A 17612-nucleotide genomic window follows, 5' to 3' on the forward strand; every position below is an offset into this window, starting at 1 on the left:
GCATTTCCACTCCTAGGTATATGCCAAACAGAAATGCATGCACATACACACCAGGAGACGTGTGCATAACAGCTTTATTCATAACTTGTTGGGGGTGGCTACCAGTAGTACAATGGATAAATAGATTGGGGGATATTCATACAATAGAATATTATATATAGCAATGGAATGAATGAACTATGGCTAAACACAACAGTGTGAATGTGGCTTCTAGCCATAGGTGAGCAAAAGAAGCCAGATGCAAAAGAATACATACTATAGGGTTCTTTGCTGGTTCAAAAACTAGTAAAACAGTAGTTTAGGCATGCTTAGGTGGTAAAACTCTAAGAAAGTTTCTTAGTCTGTTTGTGCTGCTATAACAAAATACCTGAGACTGGGTAATCTATAAAGAACAGAAATTTATTTTTCACGGTTATGGAGGCTGGAAGTCCAAGATCAAGGCATCAGTATTTAGTGTCTGGTGAAGGTTGCATTTGCCCGAGGGGAAAGATGCTGTGGGGCAGAAGGTGGAAGGACAGAAAGGGGTGAACTCCCTCCATCAAGCCCTTTCATAGAGGCACTAATCTTATTCAAGAGGGGAGGAGCCCTCATGACCTAATCCTCTCTTAATGGTCCCACCGTCGCATTGGCCGTTAAGGTTCAGCACGTGAATTTTGGAGGGGACATGTAAACCAGTGCAGAAAGTAAGAACATGAAAACTGTAAAAGAGAGGATAATGGTTATTTGTGTGGAAGGGAAGGTGTGGTAACGATTAGGAAGGAGAATGAGGTGCTTCTGGAATGCTAGCTCTTTTCTCTTTCTTGGCCCGGGTGGAAGTTACACAGGTATTCACTTGGTGAGAGAATTTATTGCACCGTATATTGTTGTTTTGAGCACAGGATTTTTAGAAAATAGCTCATAATATTTGTTCCTATTTTGTATTTTAGAAAAGCATTAACCTTTTTTTAGAAAACAGCCAACCTAAATATGCAAGGCGCTTTGTCAGGATTCCTAGTGTGTGTTAATATTCATTGTATTTATGTCGGTGGCCACTGGAAAAGTACCGTGGCTGAATCAGCTCACTCTCAGAAGACCTGGTCACAGGAGACCGTTCTGTGAAGGGATGCTGTTCATGCACTGCGATTACAGTTGAGATATCTAGGCATTTGGCCCTCGGTGCAGAGGGAGATGGACTGGGAGCTGCCTCCTGAACATTAGACAGATGAAGCTGACCAGTGAGCTAATTCTGGTAGGACCAGTTTGACTCTGCTCTCCACTTTACCATGATAACATTCTCATCTACAGGAATGGAAAACTGGAAAGAGGAAGGCTGAGAAAGATGAGCTGGTGGGAGTTATGATATTTTCCACCATGGAGCCAGAGGCACCTGACCTGGACTTACTAGAAATGTAAGAGACACTGCCAAACGCCATTCTTCTCAGTCTGTACCCGCCTCCTTTGGCTTACGGGTCTTGGCCAGTGTAGCCAAAACTGGAATTCAAACTGTCAGACTAGAGTGTGTGAAATGAGCGGGGTTTGTAATCAGATGACAAGGGAAACATCATTTGTATATGGAAGTTCTGTCTTTCTAGCCATAACATGAGATTAAAATCTGCCTCCTTTTACCTTGAAGTCAATGACTTCATAGTTGACACAGTGTGTGGTAGTTATTTCTAATAAAGTCTGGTGAAACACAGTGGCACAGAGCCACCTAACACCCACGTACCCTTCAACAAAGCCACGATTGCTTTGAACGTTACCTTGAAGGAAGCAATCTCTAACCTGCTTTTTCTGTATGTTTTATAACTTAATCAGTTTTTAGTTTGTTTTTTTTTTTAATGTAGGTGCAGTTGAAATTTTGAAGTAGTTCCTTTTCTTTATAAGGATTAATAAGAAGTCTTGGGGGTTTTTTCATTTTTAAGAAGCTTTTTTCTTATCATGAAATCATTGCTTATGTGTTACCAAAAATAAAGACAAGAAAAGCATATACACACAATCCTCCACCTACTGAGAGAGAAAATTAGTGTTGGGATGTTGGTCTGTAGTCTCCCAGCCCCTCCTCTGTACATATGTAAATACAGGAAAATTCATTTGTTTAAACAAAAATGACCTCACACTATACATTCTGTTTTATAATCTGCGTTTTTTTCATTTAACAGTATATTGTGATGATCTTTTCAGGTTGGTAAATAAACTTTTTACATCCTTAAAGATCTGATATCTTCGGTGTCATTTAGGTGGTTGTGTATCCAGGTTATTGTCTGTTTCATTAAAGTACTTGTTGGAATGAATGAACAGCTACCATTAGCAACCCAGATTATTCTTTTATAGATTTGATGGTATATCCAGTGATTAGAATTTCACTAAATAAGACATTCGAGAAATGATTGTTTTATTTACCTTAGAATAGCTTTAGTTAAAATTCACAAGAAACTGATGAGGGGGGGAAGGAAGCAAAGTTAAAATATAAATGGCAGATTTTTAAGTAGTTCTTTAGATATCTGAGTCAAGCCTGTTTTTAAGACTAATTAAATTAAAGGACAGTTGTTATAATGCAGGAAAACAAAGTACCTGTAGTTATGTTTGGTCTGAGTCCCCTGACAACACTGGTTTTTCTCCTCCTTGCGTGACCAATGGCTGTCTTTGCCCACAGAGAGCAGAAGTGCGATGCTGTTGGGAAATTCACCAAGGCCATGGATGATGGCGTGAAAGAGCTGCTGACTGTGGGGCAGGAGCACTGGAAGCGGTGCACAGGACGTAAGTGCGACTCCTTGAGGCTGCAGTGGGCTCTGAGGTGGCCATGCAGGTTCACTTGTATGACCCTTGTCATAGTGGGGAACCTACCATCTCAAGCAAAAGTGAGTTTGGTGAATTGCAGTAATGTCACTCCTATAACTCTTTGATTAACCTCACTTCTCCACCCTTGTTAGATAATAGAAATGGGCACTAACAAAGCCAGTTCAGGAAATCTCATAAAAATTACCATGTTAGCTTAAATAGTTCCAGTCATTTTAGGTTTTATAATTTATGGAAAATTAATCTTTTTTGAATATTTAGAGAGTGCTTATAGTTATTTTACTTTTACTTTTTAATCTTCATCCATTTGGTAAGATGATGCATATTTGACTAAAGCCATAATTTTTAGAAAACACCAGTACAGTTGGTAGTAGAAAATATATAAGACAGGCCAGACCAGGAGCACTGTTGAGGAAGAATGGTGCTGTCAGTCGGGGCTTTCTGCCCACCCTCCGCAACCTTTAGGATTCTGGCTTCCCTCTCTTTCTGTCCCTTGTAGACTGTCATTCTGGAGAACATTTTTTCCTTTGTTCCTCAGAACTATGCAGCTCTGTTGTCAAACAGCCCAGGGTCAAAAAGTCCAGCCACGTGTCCAGCTATGGGGATCTTGCCAAAGGATGCTGCCTGTCACTCCTGAGGCTCACTTAGAGTGCTGCAGGTGACTTGCCAGTCCCTGAAGTGCTGGGCTCATCACTGCAGCAGCACTCACACAGATGTCTCTGACCACTTTAGACTATCAGGATTTTTCCCCTTTTACATCTGTCTTGCCCTCATTGCTAGGACAAAGAGAGAACTGGGCCCCAGCTAGGCGACTGGCTGTGTTGATCTCTGGAGAAAGGGTACTATCAGTCTGCCACTAAGATTTTTCTGGCCTTCAACTCATAACACCTTATAAGAATATAGGTTGTATTCAGTTATTTTTTAGAAGTAAAAATGGCTTTTACTCTGACTTATAAAACTAATATATACCCACTTTTGTGTCAATCCTTTGGTACTTAGTGTAGGAAAGAGCTTAATTATCTGTTTTTGTAAGGTTTTTTTTAAGGTGGTATTTTTCCATTAAATGAGGGAAAAGAATCAATTTGAAATAAAAAAATAATTTTAATGAACAGGAAACTAAATATGGAGTGACTTGTGGATGAATTAATAAGATAGCATAACAAAGGCAGTAGCAATATTAAGATCTGTTAAATCCAGACTGAAAATCTAAGCCTTATATCAGGATTTGTCAAGCTGTGGTCTGCCGACCAAATCTGGCTTCCACCTATTTTTGTAAATAAAGTTTTATTGAAAAACAGCCATACCCTTTTATTTATGTATTGTCTATGGCAACTTTCATGTTACAATGGCAGAGATTTCAACAGAAACCTGTGGCCCCACAAAGCAGAACATATTTACTATCTGGCACTTTGCAGAGGAAGTATGCCCGGCCCTGCCTGTCCTCTGTCGTTGGCCATGGTACGTCTAACAGTTGCCCTCTATCTCTGCCGATATCAGTGCCCCTCTACCCCCATCTCTGCCTTTGCCTCTACCAATAAATAGCCCTTAGCCATTCACGTATTGTTTTATATCAACAAAACGACGTGTAGTGTACCAACTGTTCGTGCTTGAGGGGCAGACACCAGGAGTGATAACAGTTGTTCCTTTCCCATGGCAAAGAAATCAGATGCTGCATCCTCAGTACAGACCTAGGCCTGGGAAAATAACATACAAAAGCACATTTAGAAAACAAAACCTGGGTTGAGCCTTCGGTCACAGAGAATGACTCATGAGCAAAAGGGGGAGTGATGCTGCTCTCTAAAGTATAAGTGAAGGAATTGAATTTTAAAAGTAATGAATTAATTTTAGCTGCAAACACAAGGTCATAACAAAGTTATATGTTCTTTGAAAGCTGCTTTTTTTTAAGTGAGTGCCCATTTTATAATCAGATTTTTTAAGGATATCACAAAAATCTGGGATTATAATTTCTTTTAAAGAATTAGATCCCTGTGTCTAATGTCTGGTCAACTCCATGTCCTATATAATCTTTAAGGCCAGATTTATAAAATAGCAAATACTGGCTTAAGACTCCTCCTTTTGGCTGGGAGTGAGTGGGAACTGAGTCACTTGTTTAGGATTTGGTTCAGGCATATCTTCTTTCTTCTCTTCTCTCGCAAAATAGTTTTTAAAGATTCCTAATCTCATAGGGTGAAAACTCAAGCACACACTCGGTGCAGTGAAGCACACTGCAGGTAGAGAGGCTAACGCTGAGCTACGAAGGGCGCACACTGTTCTCAAGTTAACTGAGCTGATACGGTTTGAATTTGTGTCTCCTGATAACTGCAGCCTATGGACCTTACTTCAGATTTCTCTGGCCTAGATTTTTTTTTTTTTTTTTTTTTTTGATGTTAAAATTTTTCTTTTTCTTCATTAATACAGCAGTAAGTGTCCAAATACAAATGATGGTTTCTTTTGAAAGGCAAGAGATAAGTTACATTGAGGGGGGACCGTGTGTGAATGCAAAGAAAGGAGCCTAAGGCACAGAGACTCTTCTCCAGAATGATCCTGGAATCCTAGAATTTGAGGACATTCAGAAGGAACTTAGGGACCCTTTAGTGAATCATCGCATTATACAGATGAGGAGACTCAGACCCTTCCTCCCTGGTCCTGTGGAGTCGTCTGTCGTGTTTTCTCCGTGCCTTGGTGCATTCAGTTTTTGTTTTTTCTTTTACCAACTCGGAAATAATCATTTATTCATACATAAGAGTGGGAAAGACAATGTATTTGGAATTACACTTGCCAAATCCACCAGTTGTTAGCCGTGTCAGTTATCTGAGCCTTATTTTCCTAACCCTCAGCGTGGAGACGGTGTCTCTGCATCTGGCAGAGGGGTTATTGTGATGTTCCAGTGGGACAGTGTGTGTAAAAGCACTTTGTCAACTAGAAATCATTTAAACGAGCTCCGTTTCACTTATATTTCATTCAAAGAATGAGAATATGGAAGTGGTTGTTGATAATAATAGCATCCACCATCAATTGAATAATCAATTAAAAATTGGAAAAATCAATTAAAAAATCATATTTGCATCAATATTTTACTAAAGAATATATACTATTTCAAATTACTTCAAATGTCTTTTGTTATAAAATAATCACTTTCAGAAAACAGTGGAATCCCATTTCAGTGCACTCAGAGGACTAGTTAACAACTTATTCTTTTTTCTCTTTCAGCATTACCCAAGGAGTATCAGAAGATAGGAAAGGCCTTGCAGAGTTTAGCAACAGTGTTTAGTTCTAGTGGTTATCAAGGTATGTTTTTATTTATCTGTTCATTAGTCCTTTAGTGTCTTACCCACAGATGTTACCTCCTCAGGGTCTTGCAGACGTCGGTAACTGCAGTGAAGCTCCCTTGTCATTGTCATGTGACCAAGTAACAAATGCCTGTTGCCTTAAGTCTCTCCTAACACACAATTGTTTTCAGCTCCTACCCAGGTTCATTGTTTACATTGGCAACACTTATGAGAACAAGTTTTATGAAGGAAAAGGTGGCACCTATTAAATCTGAGTATCTCCTGTCACTTATAGAAATAGTAGAATTGGTACATTCACCAGGGCGAGTGTCTTGATACCCAGGGAGCACAGGGTTTTGAATGTCAGTTGCTGAATACTTCAATGCACAGGAAATTAGTCTCTCACCAAAACGTAAGATTTGGGGCTTCCATATATGAGTATTTCTTGTTGGCCTGGCTTACCTGTGTCTAACAATCAATACTTTTAGACCATTAGGAAGCTTTGAGGTTTAGTTGGTCTGGACAAGCAACGCAAGCGAGGCCTAGAAAGAGAAGCATCTTGGCCAAGGTGACAAATGGTTTAGGGAAGAGTCAGGATTAGAACCGTATCCACTGTAGAGGACTATGCAGATATCTAAGAGGCTTTCATCTTTGCAGTTCTGTGGTCTGCTGGCAGGGTGAGAACATTTGTTTTGGAGGTGCTGGAAATTCGGCTAGTTGGTCCCGATGGTGTCCTTATATGTCAGAACTACCTGCAGCGATACCTTCCCTGAACCTCACCTAAGAGCTGTCTCTCTGTTCTTCAGTCCAGCTCACAGCTTCCCACCTTCACCTCTTAGTTCACAAAGTCCCTGCAGTCTGGGGCTTCTCCAGGTTCCTGTCCGTCATGCCGCTCCTTTAACAGTACATGTGCTAACACTGGAACAGCACCGAGTCTGTTAGCCTGGCCCCTGCTTAAATCCATGTTCCATATTCTTAGAATTAGCATGTGGAAATATAATTGATAAAAAATTTTAAATGGTTCTCTATGGGGGAGGGGAGGGATGGATATAGAAGTTAGACTTCTGATTATATCTTGTTTTGTAGATTTGACTTTGGAAACGTGAATTTTTACATAATTATTGAAAACAAAGTTAAATCAAAATGAAAAAAAATCCCTAACAATCAAAAGCAAAATACAGCAAATGACTTGATACATTAAGATGAAGGCATCACCACACAGACAGGAATTACCTTAAATCACCTTAAAACAGGATTTTGACTGTACATCCCTAGGAGCAGATACCTGAAGGTCACAAAGACTGCAAACAAATTTTAGTTGTTTTCACTATCATATAGTTAGCAATATAATATTAGTATTGTTATTCTAAAACTTTTAAACTATTTTACATGTTGTAGGGTAAAGCAAATATATAATCATGTTCCTGTTGTTAGCAATTAAGATTTTTAAAATAAAAGTTTTAAAATAAATTAAGAAAGCCCCTGTAGTTCTGAATTTAAATTGGAAATATCGTCATTCCTTGGTATCCATGGGGGATTGGGTCTATCTCCAGGACCTCCCTTGGATACTAAAATCTGTGATTTTTCAACTCTGTGATATAAAATGGCATAGTATTTGCATATAATCTACACACATACTCCCATATACTTTAAGTCATCTCTAGATTACCTCTAATACCTAATACCGTGTAAATGCTATGTACGTAGTTGTTACACTGTATTGTTTAGGGAATAATGACAACAAATCTATACACGTTCAGTACAGATGTAATTTTTTTCCAAATATTTTCAACCCGCAGTTGGTTGAATCCATGGATACAGAGCCCACAGATACAGAGGACCAATGTATCAGTATGAGCTCATTATATATTTTGCCTTTTTAAAGAAAATACAATTTGCTTTGCTGTGTTCACTAAAAAGGCCTAGAAAAAATTAGCCTGTCCAGTATTAAGAAGCATCCCTTAGCACCACTCTTCAGGTGATCTCTAGACACCACCTTCCACCAAAATCAACCCCAGGGCTCCTATCAAAAGAACTCATATGCCAAGTTGAAGAGCTTTCCACTGGCCAATGAAGGGAAAATTTGAGAATTAGTGAAAATAATGATTGCTGTGGAACAGAGTATATCAAATATATATAAATTCAGAATTATAAAGATACTTTAAAAAAATTAATCTCAGTTACCTTTGGAGGACGGTATGGTTTCAAACTCTTTCTGAAAACTGTAGAGAGAAAGAGTCAAGCATTTAACCTCCTTTTCCTTTTCAAACTATACCTCAGGTTAACCAAAAAATTGGTAAAGGAAAGTTTCTCTTTACACAAGTATTTCAGCTGATGATGAAGGAGTGATAGGAGTAGGACAGCATCATTCTGCAAACCCATACTAGAGTAAAAGATCTAGACAGCGATCGCTCGTGCCTTCTATCGTGAGAGATAGAAGTAAGTGGAAATTGTCTTCTGAATCTGATGAAGCCTCTGGATCTAATGGCTAGTGTAAAGAAAATGTAGGGACAGAGGAATGTGTTAAGTATCACCACGGAGATGTGGTCAGCAAAATCCAGAATGTGGGTACTAGAGCAAAGGACCCACACAAAGAAATCTGCAAGAAAAAAGGAGGCAGGGAAGAAGACCCTATAGATTTAAGAAATACATCGGCTCTCTGCCATGTGGACCTTCTTTGCTTCCTGATTCAAGCAGCCACCTCACCCTGAGATGCCAGGAGGTCTGCACACTGGCTGGGTCATTTATATCCGAGTGATGGTCTTTTCTTCGATGTGGTAATGATACTGTCCTTATTTTTTAAAGAGTCCCTATTTTTTTAGCTAAAATTTATGGATGAAATATATGTCCAGTGGAAGGTGGAGTTAGGGAGCGGAGGGTAGAGGTAAAGATTGGCCGGTGGCTGCCCTTGGGAAGCTAGTGATGGGTGATGGGGGGTCATTGTACTATTCTCAGTACTTTTGAAATTTTGAAATTTTCTATAATAAAATTTAACAGTAAAATTTATAATAAAATTCTGAAGAAAATACTTATAACCATTGATAAAACAATGATCATTTTCAGGTGAAACAGATCTCAATGATGCAATAACGGAAGCAGGAAAGACTTATGAAGAAATTGCCAGTCTTGTGGCAGAACAGGTACTAACGTAATCACACAATTCCAGTTACATGCTGTCTGATCCACATTTTTTATTTAAACCCTATTTTAAGACAAAATTTCCAAATAGATATCGCCTTCTTTTCTGTTTCTATGTATCTTTGTTAATTATATTTGATAACAGAGTTTCTTATGTTAAGCCGAGGTGAATGGATAAATTTGTCATCAAGAAATCTAAATAAATGCCTTCCAGTGTTGATGCCTCTAATCCCTTCTCAGCCATCCAGGGATTATAATGTACAGGGAAAAAGGCCGGCTCCGATCTGTTTTGGCTCTTACCGAGCCTCTCCGAGACTTGGTTCCCTCATCTGCTCAACTGCAGTGGTTGTGCCCACCTTGTATGGTTCTCAGGATTTAATAGCTAATAAATTAAAAGCACTTGCTATTAATTAGTCTGTGTAAGTAAATAATTATATGTAAATATGTATATATTTTTAAAAAGCACTTGTTACAGTACCCAGGATGGGCAGGTCTTTGTTATAACTACTTAGCTTTTTTCAGAGTCTTTGTCTTTTATCAGAGTCTAAGTCTTTCAATTCTTTTTCCAAATAACAGATGATAAGTTCTCTTAAGTGGAATAACCATCTTAGTTGTTTCAAATCCCTAAATTTAAAAAAATTTGTTTTCAGTTGATTTCACGAAATAGATGTTTATGTATGCACACGTATGCATAGATACACACACTGATATAGTCATCAACTGTTGATACTCTTAAAAAATGTGAATTTTTAGAATTGTGTCATTGCTATTAAAAAATTACTATTCAGGGCTGAGCCATGGCACACTCAGGAGAGTGCGGTGCTGGGAGTGCGGCGACACTCCTGCCGCGGGTTCGGATCCTATATAGGACTGGCCGGTGCACTCACTGGCTGAGTGCCGGTCACGAAAAAGACAAAAAAAAAAAAAAAGAAAAAAAAGTTACTATTCAGAAGAAAAAAGGAAAATGTTAAAGTTGCCATTTAAAATGATTACCAAGGTTTTTAATAATATTTTTATATTCTCTGCTAAAATTTAAATATTGAACTATAACAACTTATTTGCGTGTGTGAACACATACAGGATTAACTAAATTTTTTCCCCTTACAATGTTTTGTTTTGAGCCATCTCAAAATAGCTAATTTTACAAGCCAACTTAAAAATTATATGATGTTTTATCGTTTTCTTTACAGTATATGATTCAGAGGGTAGTAGTCTTGGGGATTATTTTCTTTTAGGGAAACTAGTCTGAACACTTAACACTCAGTAACTTAGTGTTAAGTGTAGTACGTGGAAGGTTTGGTCAATATATTCCTCAGATATAATAGTTTTCTTTTCCTTGATTTTCTGAATTTCTCTGCCAGTAACAACCAACCTGTATCTTGTTGTAGCCGAAGAAAGATCTCCACTTCCTGATGGAGTGTAACCACGAGTATAAAGGCTTTCTTGGCTGCTTCCCTGATATCATTGGCACTCACAAGGTAACTTCATCACAGATGTTTCCAGAAGACAGCACCAGGAGAGTCGGGGCAGACATTGTGTATGGCCGTGGTCAATGCTGTTTTTATACATTTATATTTATTAATAAAAAATGAACTGTATCATTCCCATCATACTAGGTTTGCAACTAAGTAAAAAAATCAGTTTGGGGTGTCTTCACATTTTAATTCTGGTTAATTTTTCTCTCCGTTTTTCAAAATCTGTATTACCTCAGTCGTGAGTATTTTTTTCAACTAGTACTCTAGTATATTGTGATGTACTTGGATTTATTAGGAAACAAAAAGCTGGTCTATGGCCTTAACAATTCTGGCATGTGGCCTAAAATGGCCTAAAATACATTTTAATATTAAATTTTAATATTTAAATTTTAATTTTAAAATATTAAATATTAATTTAAATTTAAATTTTAAAATATTGAATTTTAATTTAAATTTAAATTTTAAAATATTGAATTTTAATTTAAATTTAAATTTTAAAATATTAAATATTAATATTAAAATATATTTTGCTTTTAAATTCAAGTATCATGAAGGGGTAGCATAGGTAAACAAGAAGCTTTGTACAACTTCCAATAACTTAATATAAATTCAAAACAATTAGCTTTTGTAGGACTTTATGCCAGCAGTTAGATTCTAGAGGCATGGAGCCTAATTTATGATGAGTATAGAGTTTTTCTTTCCAGACAGCCCTAAATAACAAGCTGTGTGATGATACTGGAGTGGGAAATGTTTGTCAACTTTTACAACTACTTCCATCAAAATATTAATTTAACTTGATTTAGTGCCTCTTCTAAATATCCAAGTAAAGCCAAGCCTTACACTCAGCACACATAAGCACCAGCTTTTAAAATACTCTGTTATTAAAAAAGACAGAGTACCCATGTGTATTCACTACCCTGTACCTAATGAAATGACATTCTAAACCTACTAATGTCTAGAAGAGTCTAGACTTGATGTGCTACTCTTAAAATGGCAGTGGCTTCTAAATACCACAGAGGTCGTGTGCTGTTTGGTTTTCTCTTTTGTTACAACTTAAAACTGTAAATTTTAGCTTAGTTTTTCAAGAATAGCAACATTTTTGCTTCCAAGGGACTTGAAGGAAGTTAAATTTAGATGCCTTCCTCTGTCCTTATTTTGTGGGGATGTTTTTCTGTTCAGTAGCAAGCCAGTTACAGAATATGCTAGCATTGTTATATTTTAAACTAATGACTAATCCTTTTAGCTTGTTTTATTAATACTGTTGCATTTTATATTTCACAGGGAGCAATAGAAAAAGTGAAGGAAAGTGATAAACTAGTTGCAACTAGTAAAATCACACCACAAGACAAACAGAACATGGTGAAACGTGTCGGCACCATGTCTTATGCACTGCAAGGTAAGATAAAAGGGGTACGAGAAGCTAGTGGGGGGTTTTCCCTGGCAAAGTTGATATTTCCCTCACTGGAGAGAAATCCAAATGTGAACAACAGTTAAATAAATAAGCCCTGATTTTAAATACCCTCATAAGCACCTTGTTTGCAGGATTCTAGTATTAATGAAAGTCTGTAATACTTAGTCTTTCACACATTTGCCTGATATAGCTGTGAATGACAGCTTGATTAAACCTGTGCATTTTATTATTTCTTCAAGACATTGAAGATTTCTTTTCTAACACTTAATTTCATAATGCTCTATTAAATTCCAAAGTTCAGCTTTTAGCAGTCTGTGACCTCCCTACCCCAGGACCGTGGAATGTAAAGGGGGTTTGGGTGTATCATTTTAGGCATAGTTTGTTAGTAAAAAGGAGGTATTAATTTGCATAGACTTGAGTGTTTTCGAGCAGATAGGAGCGGCAAATGGGTTTTTCTGTGTTTTGGAGGATGGGCGGACGACACTGTGTGACAGAGGAGAAGGGGAGGTTCTCCTAGTGTGAGCAAAAGCACACAAAACAACCGGAGGAGATTGTGTCCTTGCAGGTTATTGGGAAGTAAATGTTGATGATTGTGGAGGAACTTGATGATTTTGGAGGAACTTGAAAACCAGGCCAAAGAGTCTAGACTTGATGTGGGCATTGAGAAGCCAATAACAGGTTTTGAGCAGGATTGGGGGGAAGCAATCCTCAAGGGAGAAGGATTTGAGAGTTCTAGAGGATAGACTGGAGGGGCAGAGATTAGTCCAAGAGCTCAACCCAAAGACCGTCCCTTTAGTAGACCTAAAGAAGCTGTGGTACTGGGGAGAAGAGAGTGAAGCGTGTTTGCGGCTTTTCCAGGTGACAGCCTTCAGGACTAGGGAATTCATGGGAGAAAAGGAAGAAAGTGTGGAAGAGATCCAGAGCTAAGACAACTAGTGGCAAAAACAGGGAAACCCAATTGAAGATGTGGGTTTTGAAGGACTTGAAATGGAGAATTTGGTTTTGAACTTGTGTTTGAGGTAATCCGAATTGGTAAATAAGAAGCTTTGTACAACTTCAGATAACTTTCTGTAGAACTCAGAGCAGTGGGCTTGTGGCAGGTTGGCTCTCTAGGTTGTCTCTCCAGGCCTGGCGTGGGAGGGAAAAGGCAGTGTGGGGTGGTGAGCAGCTCTGGTCAGCAAGGCGAGGCAGCGGGGTCCGAGGGAAGGCGGGCAGCGTCTGCAGCAGGTGGAGAGTAGTTCCCCTCAGCCTCAAATCCTCTTGCCTAGTAAGAGGCTGAGCTCCACAGCGCGCACTGGTGCTGGGGGTAGCAAAGGCCCCGTTACTGAGGAAGGGGTCTCAGCTGCCCAGCCTGTCGGAGAAACCTGCCGAAGCAGTCGCTGTACAGGAGGAAAGCTGGCAGGGCCTGCCAGGTGCCAGGCTAGGCCCAACACAGACACGCTTGAGGCTTGAACTGCAACTGTCTGCAGAAAATATGACCAAGTCTGTTTCCTGTTTGGTCAGTTCTGTTAGAATTATAGTCCACATTCAGGTGATTTTTCTGTATTGGGTTTCATAGTATTTAATATGGAAATCAATGAAAATCATCCATTTGCTGGAAAGCGGTGTTTGTCATTAGCTGTTGGTTTATTTCTCCAGTGTCTGTTCAGTGATTTGCGGAGAACTGCCCCTGCTCTGAAGCTGGCCTGCTCAGGTCCTCTTGATGAGCAGAGAAGCCAGGGCGGTTGGTCGGAGTCTTGGGGGGAGGACTGACTGATGTCTTGGTTTTGGTTGTAGCTGAGATGAATCACTTTCACAGTAACCGGATCTACGATTACAACAGCGTCATCCGCCTGTACCTGGAGCAGCAGGTGCAGTTCTATGAGACGGTAGGTGGGCGCCCCTTTCCTGCCTGCCACACATGTGCATGCACAACGACAGGAGGCCCGTGGCTGCCTCTGACCACAGAAAGCTAATCTCTCTGTATTTTTTGATCCTAAGTAATAAACCCAGGAAGGTTTTGTTGGGACCAGGGTTTTGCTTCGCTTTGCTTTGTTTTGTTTTTAATCTCCTTTAATTCCATCTGCCTTTTCCTTTTTGAATAACACTGAGTTAAAAAAAAAAAAAGAAAAAAAAAAAAAGGTTCTCTTTTGAAGACAGGGTATTGCTGCTGGCTTTGATGCTCCAAGAAGTTCTTATCATGCGGCTCCTTCCCTCCATCACGGCCTCTCTGTGCCTCTGTGCGCAGGCAGTGGTGCTGAATGAGATGAGGTCACCCTGCCGCTCAGCTGGGGAGGGAGCCTGGCACCGCAGAGGACGCTAAAGGCAGCCTTTGTGAGCGAGGCTTTCACAGTGCACAGGAACCTCAGCAGGGAAGCAGAGCAGACCCTTAGGTTTCCATTCAGAAGCAAGAATGGAAACTTAGACTTTCATACCTCAGCGTAGTAATTTTGTTATATACCAAAATGTAGAGAAAACAAAGGTCTTAAAGCATGTAAGTGGAAACTCAGACATCTGAAGAGGAGTTCTATGCTTCATCATTGACACTAGGGAGGGGCGCCTGCTGCAGGCTCTGGGGCACCCCCATGGGGAGCTCCATCTGTGGGTTAGAAAGGTCTCTCCAGCAGCAACATGGAAGTGCCAGAAGAGATTAGAAGCATAGACCAGTTAAAGGGTTTGAAATGTTTGTAATGTTTAACTCATAAAAGGCATAAATAATAGGATACTATGAAGGCACAGCAGGGGTTATATCTCAAAATTGTTTTGTTTTTTCGTCAGATTGCAGAAAAGCTGAGGCAGGCCCTCAGCCGCTTTCCGGTTATGTAGAATGGAGGGGAACATGAAGAAAACTCCGAAGTGCTTCTTTCTGACTTGGGGCAATGCAATTCAAAATTTATTTTTATTCCTATCATCAAAAAAAAAAAAAAAAAGATGCAAAAAACTACGTTTACTTTATTAACCAACCTAAATGCATCAGTTATTTAGGGATGGTCTTTTGTTCATTTCCACACCCATTATTTAAGCTAATGAAAATTGTCTCTATTTTTGGAAAGTACTTAAAGTTATTGCAATTTTGGATGGAAAATTAGGGGTTTCTTCCCACTGATATTTTACATAGAATCGTAATTTATAGTCACCCATGATCTTCCAATTCTTACTCAATGCCAGGTAATTATTACTAATTGCTTTCTTAAAAATATGAAATATGCTGGAATAAAAAATATGTTTCTATATTTTTATAACTCTCTTCAGTCCTTTGGGATTCCTGTCTGTTTAGGAAAGTCTGCATCACTTTCACTGACACCGTTATGACTCAAGTGCACACACTTCAGGAGGGAGGATGCAAAGAGGGGTTCCTGCAGCTGCCGGAACCCTTGGGCACACAGTGCAGGGGCTGTCACGTGTCCCCTCAAAGGGCACAGCCTGCCAGACAAGCAGACTCACCTGCCCACCCACTGCCCTCAGGATCATTTTTGAGGTGTTGCTCTTCCGTGAAGACCAGCGCACGCTCTCTCTTCCTTCATAATCATGGTTAAGGCATGTTTTATGCTAGAAAGAATCAGTCAGGAAAGTTGGGAGTCTTTTTTAAAAAGTCTCTGGCTTTGCTCCCACGGACGGGCAGCCCTACTGATACCTGGGCTCAGGAGGCCTTCAGGGGAAGGAGCGAGCGTAACTCCTCCAGACCTTTCACCCTCCGCCTTCTGTTCTGCAGACGCAGTGAGAAAGGCTGCTGAGAGCCTGATCGCACTTGATTTAGCTTATAGACCAGCAGGCCAGGTGGTGGGGTCAGAAAAGGCAAAAAGCACAGTATAAGCGCCTCTCCTCCCCCGCCACGTGGAAAAGTGCAGGGGCTGAGAAGAGCGGCCACCTGAACCATGCGCAGTCACCCCCAGGGCTTTTATGCTGAAACGGACAGAAGTCCAGGGTGAGGCTCCTCCTGACTGTGTTCTGAGCTTCAGACAGAACTTTTCTCATCACTGTACTTCAGTTAGTGGCGACAAGCACAACAGGATCTCGACAGCCTGTGGACTCTGAGTCTGAACACTCGCAGACGAACATGTCGTCTTCCACAGTGGCCTTACTACCGCGTCTCCTACTGCTTTCCTTTTTATGACCTATTCTTTCCTTTTTATGACCTTTCTATAGTATAGAAAAGGAAAAGTCTGGGCCAGCATAAACAAAATGAAGCCAAAAACAAAATAGATGAGGAAATAAAATGAGCGCGAATATGAGAACTTGTTCTGCAGTATCACGGGGTTTTGTTAATGTTTTATAAGTAATTTTCCCCACTTGATTTTTCTTTTATAAAATCCCATAGAACAGTGTTTATGATATAGCCATTTAATATATGTACAGATTGTAAAGAATATGTATAAATGTTTTACACAAATGTAAGAGCATGTAGAAGAAAACATATAAATAAATTGTTAAAAAACTGTACAGTAAATTCTCAAAGCACCTTTTCAAAACACTTGTTGGTGTTTTTGTGTGGTTTTTTTGTTGTTGTTATTGTTTTTTATTCCAGCTGCTGAAAATGGTTCAGGTGATGAATTTTTCCCCAGAACATATTTCTTCTGACATGAATTAATAATTTTACTTCCTTAAGTCAGAGTTATCAGTCCTGGACCGATGTTATAATCACTTGGGAGATTGAAAGAAACAAGCACTGATGCCCCGCACCCACCTCCCAGATGTCCTGATTTAATATGTTTATTTATTTATTTATTTTTTTTGTCGTTTTTTCGTGACCGGCACTCAGCCAGTGAGTGCACCGGTCAGTCCTATATAGGATCCGAACCCGCGGCGGGAGCGTCGCCGCACTGCCAGCGCAGCACTCTACCAAGTGCACCACGGGCTCGGCCCTCTGATTTAATATGTTTAGACCAGATGTTCTGATTCGGTATGAGGAAGGGGCCAGGAAAATGAAAAAGGAATCTAGGAGTAGGAGACAGCGTGGGGTGCTGAGCACAGTGGCAGCTGCTGTGAATCAGGACAAGTAAAGAGAATTAGAAAGAGAGTAAAAGATAATCCACTGGATGTTGGTACTTGGAAGATTCTCCTTCAAGTGGCAAAATTTTAATGACTCAGTGTAAAGATTAAATGTACCATGTGGGTCTTATGTGATATGTTGGTGTTTTGATTTTTAATTATTTGTATTAAACTTTGGGCATCACAGATGAGCTATATTTATAATAACATAACTTTTACAAATCTAGACAGTGGAAAAATAACAGGTAAATATTTAGAGAGAGCGGTAAAGGCGTGGTGGAAGAAAGGTCAGTCTGCCTTTGAGCGAGTGACGCCGGTCGCCTATGAGCAGGAGTGGCAGTCCCAGGATCTCTGCCCATTGCATGGTTTGTAGGTGTCGGGTCACCAAGAAAGACATGCCTCACACAAGCACTGGGTGGAACCACACTTTACTCACTTGGATAGGACACGGACACCGTCAGCTTCAGTAGTGAGCATCGGTCCCCCATGGCTGGGGAGATGGTCTGCAGCACCCTCGTGTGCAGGCCAAGGGTCCCATTCCCTCCCCGCCAGGAACAGATAGAGCAGTGGTCCTGG

At 39.9% G+C, this 17612-nt stretch overlaps 1 protein-coding gene across 2 annotated transcripts in view; it reads left to right on the forward strand.

The window, feature by feature from the left end:
• Positions 1-16501, forward strand: part of SNX9 (sorting nexin 9) — a 118309-nt gene extending 101808 nt beyond the window's left edge. For both annotated transcript variants that reach the window (XM_063096665.1, XM_063096666.1), the window contains 8 exons: positions 1285-1388; positions 2633-2736; positions 5986-6063; positions 9108-9184; positions 10571-10660; positions 11939-12053; positions 13845-13936; positions 14826-16501. In XM_063096665.1, coding sequence (XP_062952735.1) covers positions 1285-1388; positions 2633-2736; positions 5986-6063; positions 9108-9184; positions 10571-10660; positions 11939-12053; positions 13845-13936; positions 14826-14873 — 708 coding nt within the window. In that variant the 3' untranslated portion in view covers positions 14874-16501. The remainder of the gene's footprint in view (positions 1-1284; positions 1389-2632; positions 2737-5985; positions 6064-9107; positions 9185-10570; positions 10661-11938; positions 12054-13844; positions 13937-14825) is intronic.
• The last annotated feature ends 1111 nt before the right edge of the window (positions 16502-17612 follow it).

The sequence above is a fragment of the Cynocephalus volans genome, chromosome 5, assembly GCF_027409185.1.
Source record: "Cynocephalus volans isolate mCynVol1 chromosome 5, mCynVol1.pri, whole genome shotgun sequence".
In the NCBI taxonomy this organism is placed as follows: Eukaryota; Metazoa; Chordata; class Mammalia; order Dermoptera; family Cynocephalidae; genus Cynocephalus; species Cynocephalus volans.